Source organism: Eublepharis macularius, chromosome 17 (assembly GCF_028583425.1).
Source record: "Eublepharis macularius isolate TG4126 chromosome 17, MPM_Emac_v1.0, whole genome shotgun sequence".
NCBI classification, from domain to species: Eukaryota; Metazoa; Chordata; class Lepidosauria; order Squamata; family Eublepharidae; genus Eublepharis; species Eublepharis macularius.
The window spans coordinates 21,335,219-21,344,813 of record NC_072806.1 but is presented as its reverse complement, the minus strand read 5'-3'; the positions used below and the strand labels follow the sequence as shown (position 1 = coordinate 21,344,813).

The window sequence follows — 9,595 nt, the reverse complement described above, 5'->3', positions numbered from 1 at the left end:
AGACATCTCTTTAATAGAAACTTTATGGAATGGTCTTTACCTCCATGCTATGAACAGCTTCAGCTGCCCATTTTTACACATTAAAGCCTCTGTTGAATGGACAGCAAGGCAGAAGAATTTTTATAGTCTTTATGACATTAAGACATTGGTGTAATTATAACACGATTGGTTGTCAGTTATTGCACAGTGAGAAATTTAGTACGCATGTCACTTTTTAAGGTGCAGAGTCAGCTTCTGTTACAATGTGCAGGTGTGGCCCTACAAAATCAGCTATTGTTTAAGCTTGTTACCTTTTAAGCATTCTTTGCATGTGTCCAACACACACAATGTCTGCTTGTGTTATCTCTAAGACAGAGCCATGAATTTCTTGCTGTCAGCTTTTAATGTAACTAAACACAACTTCAAATCACTTATAGTAAACCTGTGGTTAAGAAAATGCTGTTTGTTAGAGCTATCAGCACCTAACTGGTTATTATTTCGGTGAACATATAGTTTGCCTGGCTGATCTTGGCTGAGCCAAAATACTGTTTGCCTGGGGCATGTGAGATGCCTAGCAAGCTTGGAACAAAGTCATTCGAATACAGGTTGAATTGATGAGGTGCAAGAATGCAGCCCTGGAGTACACCTCTTTGGACAGGTACTTGGTTCGATATCGTTCCTAGTTTGTTTAGTTTAACACGCAATACATTTCCAGACTAGAGGTTGATTATCAGTCTCTTGGGAAGATGCGTAAGCATTAAGTTTGTTCCATGGTCTTGCGTGGGATACGGAATCAAAGGTGGCCCTTAAGTCAATAAATGCTGCGTATAGGGAGCCAGGTGTGTCTAACACATATTTGCTTATCAGTGAGGCAAGCATAAAGCAGTGGTTCACGCAAGAGTGGCCCTTTCTGAAACCAGCTTGTTTTTCATCCAGTACTTCCTCTTTATCCATCCAGTGCAGCAGGGTATTTTGCACACAAAGCAAGAATGGAAGGAAACTTTTCCTTCCTGATTTTGACTACTCCCAGGGCCTTGTCAATCCAGACCTGCAACGTTACGATGTTAGAGACTACTCCCAGAGTCCCACCAGTCAATCCAGTAGCCACAGTATCAAAGATTCTGAACTCCTTTGAACTCTACATTCCAAAGACCAGAAGTGAGACATTCTTCGGAAAATGTTCTCTGAGCCTCTGAAACAAAACTGGTCGATCCGACAAGAGCTTCAGCATACAAGATTAATGAACCAATTTTGGCAACTAGGTGGACATATTAACCTAGGTAAGAGAGAAGGGTGGGGGTTATGGGAGAAACTTGGAAGTGCTCTGTGGTGTCGGTGGGAAGTGCAGAGAGCTCAATTTCATGTAATAAAATGGCTATCAAGGAGTCCAGAACTATCTGCCGGTTATATATGGGCCTTTTGGGCACAAAGTGTCCTTGGGGGGCTCTCTATTGCAGCTCATTTCTTCCCTACCCTACCAGTTGTGACTACACTGTAGGAAGTGCAATGTGTTTCTCTCTAACATTCCTTTTAGCCCCACTGGTTCCAAAGCAGGGGTCTCCAACAAATAGCTTATGAGCTACCGGTAGCTCATTGCTGTAAAGTAGCTCATGTATCTTCTGGAAGACCCAGGAAAAGTTTGCAAAAAGTTCTTCTCTAGCCTTTTTTTAAAAAATGCTTTTATTTCATTGTTATTTTCAACTGTGCTGAGTCATTTCTGGTGCTCTTCCTCGTTCCTTGTTCTGTTTCCTGACCGGAATGGAATTTGGTCAAATGTGGGGAGGGAGGAGTAACTTGCAATATTTATTATTACTCAGAAGCAGTTCGCATTAAAAAAAAGGCCAGAGATTACTGATAAAGGGAGCATGAATGTTGCTGTAATGTTGCAGGGCCCTGTGAGACAAACACAAGAGGGTTGCCAACCTCTTAGAGAAAAAAAAAGTTACATCTCTAATAGAGACTTAATGGAATGTTTTTAAATTCCATGTAATGAAGAGCTTTGGCTGCCCATTTCTACACATTAAACCCTCTGTTGAAAGCACAGACATTTTGCTTCAGGCTTAATGGCTTGGAAGATGCACTGGAATATGATTTTGCCTTCTGCGTCCTGCACTGCCTCGGACACTTCTCCCAGCGGGAAATGGAAGATCGATCCAGCACAGTGTAGAGCAGAGATCCCCAAAGTGGTGCCTGTGGGAGCCATGGTGCCTATGGCCTTTTCTGGCACCCGCTAAGTCTTTTTAGAAGGTGGGGGGAGCCAGATGGGCCTTTCGCCCAGCAGGGCTTCTGATTGGCTATTGGAGATTTGATTGGCGTTGCTGCCACTATTGAACAAGGATCTTCTAGACAGTAAGCCAAGCTAGAAGTGACAAATTACACTTGAATGGCAAGTGAACAGACTCACATGTATTCCTCCCTGTTCACTTGCCATTCACTTGCTCTCCACTTGACCACTATTTGGTGAAGTGGAGCGCAAGTGAACGGCAAGTGAACAGGGAGGAATACACATGAGTCTGTTCACTTGCCATTCAAGTGTAATCCGTCACTTCCAGCTTGGCTCTGAGTGACTGATGGTAAGCTGTGGCAGCTCTTTTGTGACTAGCTGTGCCTCCAGCAGCAGCCAATCTGTGGCTGCTGTTTTGTGGCTGCAGCCACCACATTGTTTCAGAATTCCAAAGGTGCCCGCCCACAGGCTCAAAAAGGTTTGGGACCCCTGGTATAGCAGTTAGAGTATCAGACTAGGACCAGGATGACCCAGGTTTGAATCCCCACTCTGCCATGGAAGCTTGCTGGGTAACCTTGGGCCAGTCACACTCTCAGCCTAACCTACCTGAAAAAGTGGTCGTGAGTGTAAAATGGAGGAGAGGAGAATTATGTAAGCAGCATTAGGTCCCCATTGGGAAGAAAGGCAGTGCACAAATGAAGGAAATACATAAAATTCCTTGTGTGGGTGACCCCTCTGCCCAGCTTTGGGCCTCAGCAGATGCCCAGCCATGCTATCCCCTGATGTTGGACAATTTTGGCAGTGAAACTGTAACAAAGAATGATTCAAACAGAAGTATAAGATCTTTGGCAGTAGCTCTTCTATTTTTTTTAAAGAAAATAAAGGCAGTTAACTAAAACTTCCAAACTATGTTGGTCCAGCAACTGTATGTAGCACCTTGCTGTGTGCCACCTACTGTGCCGGAGATGTGGCAGATTTTGTTTGACACAGAGAGATGAATTTTTTCTGGGGCACCTTGAGCTCCACACAACCAAATCCAAAAGCCCCATAATTGGGGTCGGGTAAACATGCTCCACACTGGGTCCAGGTCAGGAGGCCTGGCTCCCAGTAATGGATAGCACTGGAATAGCAGTCATTGTAGTCACCCCCAAAGACATAAATGCGCTTATGCCAGCGAGCCACACCAGGATAAGAGATCGAGATGGGCAGTGGTGGGATGCAGACCTCTTGGTTCATTGTTCCATCTTCAAGCAGGCAGGCACAGCGTCCTGTGAATTGGCGACCTCCATGGGTCGTGTCTGCAGATAACCCACCTACGACAAAGATACAGGTGTCCAGCGCAATGGCACTTGCTTCATAGAATTCGAATGCCATGAGGACCTGGTTCCAGGCTTCCGACACAAGATCATAAAACAGAAATCCCCGGAACGGAGTTGACATGTCAGGGTCTCCCATGTTTGTCTCTCCACCAATAAGGTACAGTTTGCTCTTGAATGTTGTGGAGGCAAAGTAAGCCAAAGATAAAGGCAAGTCGGAGATGGGGACCCATTCTTTCCGCTCCAAGTCAAAACATTCAGCAGATGCAAGGGGTCCCATAATATCCCAGCCAGCAGCGGCATATAGCTTATTTTTGCAGAGGTGGAATGCATGCCACACTCGAGTTGTAGACATGGAAGGCAGCTGGGACCAGCGGCCCCACAGGGCATCATATACAAACAGGTTGTCTGAACAGGAATTGTCTAAATACCGCCCACCAGCTATATAGAGTTTGTGGCCCATTGAGGTACAGCCAGGGAAGGTCAGCGATTTCAGATCGGGCAGTTGCTCCCATTGTTCAGTGGAAAGGTCGAAAAAGTGCACATGAGAATCCAGCGCCTCATTTCCCAGACTCATCTCACTCCACTTGGGTAGCCCAATACACACCACTCCTTCGTGGTACATGCCCTGTCTGAGCCCCCCACAAGCCTCCAGTCTTTTTTCATCCCTGAGCTCCTCCCAACACAGCTGCACAGGCTGGTCAAATTCTTCCATGTCGCCCTGGACCTCAGCCAGCTCCACCGGTGTCATCAGAGGAAGGCGAACGTGAGCCATCAGTTCTCCAAGTTTCCGGAGGCGCTCACTGGGGTTATGTCTGACCCAGCAGCGCACCGCCCTGTACACAGCCAGTTCAGACTTCACTGCCAGGCTGTCTGAGGAGAGGATGCTGATCAGGGCACTGAAGTCAAGGAGCAGAAAAGCAGGGCTCTCTGAAAGGTGTTTAAAATGGAAGGCAACGTAGGACAAGGTTGTGCGGAGGAGAGGCCGGTAGTTATGGGAATACGCCAGCATATAAAACTCCAGGCAGTTCTCCATGGCAAGGCTCTCTCTGAGGAACCTACAAGGAGCGACAAAGGAGTCTCATTTTATTTGTTTAAAACGTTTCTAGGCTGCCTTATCTCCCTGAACTCAAGGCGGTGAACAGTGTAGCAACCAAATGGCAAACAACCGTTAATAAATGTAGAACATATTAAAATACCCAACATACCACTTTAAAAAACGTACACTTAAGAAACAGCAGAATTAAAACTCAGAGGGTCAGCAACATCTGAAAGATTCACCCTCCACAAGATGGTTTTTGAAACAGGATTCCCTTACATGCTTTTCTAAAAGTAGCAAGAGAAGGCGTCCTTCTCACCTGCTGCAGCAGGCAGTTCCAGAGATTGGGCCCACCTCTTTCCATCTCAGTGTCTCCTGCTATTCTTCTGTGCCTGGAACAGCCCTCCTTTATGGGCAGAACTGTGTGTATTCCATGCATTTACAACTTTTAAAATATTCTACATCCATTCTATACTAAGAGAACAACACTTTACCATCTTTTAAATCATACATGAATCCCTCTTATTTTCCATATCCTGTCACATTTGTGGGCAAGGATGAGGGATTCAAGAATTTCCCCTATTCTTTTCCTTTCATTGTTCCAAATGTTGCAATGCACTGTTTTTCCGGTTCTTCTCTTTAACTAGAATTTGTAAAATTAGTTGTGAAAATGGGGCACAAACAATTTGTTGGGGCTGTCAGTTCCTTCGGTCATTTGCATTTTTCCACATTGATGCTATCAGTCTGAACATTTACACTCATAAAACAGGGAAGAGGGAAAACATCAATGTGGTCTATGTACGACTGCATTTAGGCTATTTTGTGTGGCATTTTACTGATACGCACATGTGGTGTTGAATATTGGTAAAACACAACACCAAAAGGATACAGTCAGGCACACAAAGGCCGATTCCAGACGGCCCCCCGCCTCGCGAAACGTCGCACGTCGTCGCGCGTCGTCGCGCAGAAAACGTGAAATATCGCGTTTTCTCACGCGAGTTTTGTGCGATGTCGCGCAAAACTCGCGCGAGAAAACGCGATATTTCGCGTTTTCTGCACGACGACGTGCGACGACGCGCGACGTTTCGCGAGGCGGGGGGCCGTCTGGAAAGACTGCTTTTTTGCAGTGACAGGTAAATGGAGAATCTTCGCCTTGTGGATGCAGCCAAAGAATATGGAACTTCAAAATCCAGGGAGAAATGTGGATGAGGTGCTCCTTTACTGTGCAGGTTTCAGAGACGCCTCTTTCAGTGAGTAAAACTCTGGTGTCTGTTACCTGCTAATAATTTGCAGGGCAGGCATGACTTGAAGCCTGCTGGCTGCTGTGAACAGCTCTGTGGCCTGGCCTGCAGTGAAAACCAGTTCTCCTGTGTAGATGTAAACCAGGAGAGTCTGGAGGGAGGAGGCAGAGAGCTCCTTGAGCAGGATTTCGGGTTCCCGAGATTCTTTGAAGGAGCTTGTGAACATGCGCTGGAAGTAGAGGCTGACCGAAGCCAAAATTGCCCTGTAGGGAAAGATAGAGGTGGAGATGTTTGTGTTACCTCCCCATGCCCTTAACTTATTTCTGCATATTTCTCAGGATGTATATTCAAGTGTAAAAAAACCCCGTATTTTGGTTACAAGGTCTATATCGATTACACAAATTAAGCACATTTGTTAGATTTTCTGGCATGGGTTAGTGGTTAGGGTATTGAACTAGGGTCTGGGAGACCCTAGTTTGTATCTTTGCTCTTCCATGGAAGCTCATTGAGTGCCCTTGGCCCAGTCACACTCTCTCAGCCTAACCTACCTCACAGGGTTGTTGTGAGGATAAAATGAAGGAGAGCTCCTTTGTTCTTCCTGCTTTGTCTCCCTGTTGTGGAGAAAGGTGTGGTATAAATGGAGTGAATAAATAGTAATAAATAAATAAATATATTTATTTTAATTTACGCTGCTTTTGCCTGGCATGAAGAAGGGGAAAGAAAATAGCTGGGACATTGAATATGTAGACATGGCTTTCTTCTTCAAACACCCGTGGCGTACATTTCCTTCCCATGCCCCTTTGGTCTCCATAAACAGCTGTCATTTCCTTACCATATCAGTGTCAAGTTCTAGCCTTTTCTCATCTTTCTATTTATTAATTTTCTTCATTTCTACCCTGCCTTTCTCCCCAGTGGAGAGTCAAACCAACTTACATCGTTCTTCTCTCCTCAGTTCTATCCTCACAACACTGTGAGGTAGGCGAGGCTGAGAGTGAGTGACTGGCCCAATGTTACTCATCAAGTATCCATGGCAGAGAATGGGTATAAACCAGAGTCTCCCAGCTAGGTTAGGCTGAGAGGGTGTAACTGGCCCAAGGTCACCCAGTGAGCTTCCATGGAAAATCAGGGATTCAGTTCTGGGGCTCCCAGATAACATTCCGACACACTAACCATGACATCATGCTGGCAAATCTGACTAATGTGCTTAATTTTTGTAATTTATACAGAACTTACAACTGGTCCAAGGTCTCCAAGATCCTAGTCTGACACTCTAACCACTACACAACACTGTTTCTCAATAATCTTGGTTATTGGAACCAGTAAGACCATCATTCCTTGGCAGAGGCGTAGCATGGGGGGGCAGGGGGGCAGCTGCCCCGGGCGCAAAATTTTGAGGGTGCACCACTTCCACACACACCCTGGAGCGCCCCTTTGCTGCTGATGCCTGCTTCGGCTCGGCCCCCAGTGAGCTCTGCTCTCCGCTCACCTCCTTGCCCCTTCGCCACTGCCACCCGCCTCATGTGAGGGGGGACGCTCCTGTGCGATGATGTCACAATCGTGCAGGGCTGGAGCACGCACACACGGAGTGAGGGTCACCACCTTCTGCCCCAGGAGCCCCACGACCATGCTATGCCGCTGTTCCTTGGCACCAAGAAATTATCCTGTTTCATGTAGAGTCCATCTCATAGAGACCCCTAAACTTTGCCTGTCCGGATGGCCATGAGTGCAAAGGGCAGCATTTCTTAGAATTTCCATCTTTGAAGTCTTGGACTTTAACGTCCTTCCTAGCAACATAAACTGTTCCTTCAAATCTACATGACCGCACTTCCCAACGTCATTGGGGCTAACATGTACCACAACCACTAACTCCTCCTCATGCTACCTGCCAACCTATCAGGACAGCGTATAATATCTACAACCTTCACCCCAGGCAGTGAAATGCCCGTCATAGACCCGTCTGGCTATCTTTCAAAGGATTTTAGAGGATTATGAACCACCGTGAGGGCTTCTCCATAAAGATGGGTAAGACCCCAAACTGCTATACCTTGGGGTTGTTCCCCTGTAAGTCCCCCTTGTGCGCCATCAATGGCCTCGCTCTTTTTGTTAAAGCCTCTCTTGGAGCCCTTCCAACAGAGAGAGCAGAGCAGCTTACCTGTGACAAGGGAACATTCTTCCTTCAGCCACTAGAGTGACGTCGCAGAGTTGCTGAGTCTGATACAATTGTTTGATCCCTGCAGTGGGTGGGAAAATGTACAGTGGAAGCAAAATCAAGATCATAAGAAGAAACAAAGACGCACCTAATCAGCATCCCAGAAGCCAGTGGGATGCTTCCAGGAAGTCCACTAACAGAGAAGCTTTCTTCTGTTGTTCCGCTTGGGCAGGAATCAAACATCCAATCAGATGTCCTGCTGGGCAATGACCCTGCTTTGCCCTGCCCGCTTTCTAAAACTACTTGTTGGGCGCCATGGTACCCATGGGTGCTGTGTGCGGGAAAACTGTTCTAAGCAATACCAAACACAGTGCCCCCACATCCTCAGACGGCGTTGGCTGTGGAGATGCTCCTACACCAGAAGACTACTATTGACAACCACTTTCTGTGTTTACACCACTGCCTAGTTGCTACAAGAATGGAACTGGGGAGAATGATAGCTTGAAACCATCCAATGTACCCTTCTCCTTTCAGACTTTGCCAGAAATATTATATAGAGACTTTTTGCTACAAATCAACATGACTGGAACCACCACAAGATGATCCAACCTTACCCTGAGTAATGCAGCGCTTCAGAGATGGCATGCCTGTTTGGTTGCTGTCAGCCTCCATGTCTCTGACCCTGGGAGAAGTGATGTTCTTAGACCTTAGGGACAACTGAAAATTAGAACAACATGAGCAACAAGCATTAAGTATTTCTGTTTCTCCTTCCTTGCTCCCTGGCGGGGAGGGCGGACTAAAAATCTAATCTAACAAATAAATCCGTTGGGATTATCTGTCTACCTATCTGCTCTCTACCAAAAAATTCCCCTCTATTAAACCTCCTCTGTTCCTTACCACCACTTTTTCTATCTTGGGGTGGTTTCACAATGGGGCGATTCTCTGCAATCAGGGTGTCAGTGTTCTGGCACTAGTGGCATGTGTTGTTAACAACGAAGAATCCACACACTGGTGGATATTGCTTTTTTGAAATAATTTACCTCCCCAAATTTTCCACTTTCACAAGGGGATCTGTTCCGTTAAGATCAAGTACACATTTTGTCCTCTTTTTTACTTATAGTCAGAACTATACCACTATATTGTTGGTAGGGTTGCCAGGTCCCCATACCCTCCTAGCAGGAGGGGGGGGGACCCAGCGCTCACCTTTTTGACACTCCTCATGAGTGCTTGCTTCACAGTGGGCCAATTTGGGCCCCAACTGGGCCCGCTGCGAAGTGCAAGACCACTCTTGGGACAGTGCGATGACATCACTGCCAGGAGTACCATCTTGCCACTTCAGGAGCGCACCCAGGAGGCCTGTTTCCCAACTTTTCCCCCACCAGCAGGTGAGTGGTAGTGGGGGGAGGGGGGAGCAGGCATCTCAAAAATCAGGCATCTCAAAAAGCCAAGGACCCCAGTAGCAAACCCAGTAAACGCAGTATAACAAAGAAAGGGCCACAGCCTTAAGGTGGCCACTCAAAGTCCCACTAATCTCTACTGCAAGACCCAGCAGTCAAGGGTAGCTCTAATGCACCCCAAAGAAGCCATTGTCTCATCATGATAAAGGGTAATGCCTGGACTGCACATGAGGAAAAAAGCCCTACCTGC

The 9,595-nt window shown here is 46.6% G+C and overlaps 1 protein-coding gene across 1 annotated transcript; it reads right to left on the bottom strand.

Moving 5' to 3' along the window:
- Positions 1 to 3,154: 3,154 nt before the first annotated feature.
- LOC129344907 (kelch-like protein 2) lies at positions 3,155 to 9,274 on the bottom strand. Its single transcript, XM_055001822.1, has 5 exons — positions 9,152 to 9,274; positions 8,563 to 8,665; positions 7,952 to 8,030; positions 5,835 to 6,062; positions 3,155 to 4,577 (listed from the first exon to the last, which is right to left on the bottom strand). The coding sequence occupies exons 1-5, from the start codon at positions 9,272 to 9,274 to the stop codon at positions 3,155 to 3,157; spliced, it is 1,956 nt and encodes a 651-aa protein (XP_054857797.1).
- Between the last annotated feature and the right edge of the window lie 321 nt (positions 9,275 to 9,595).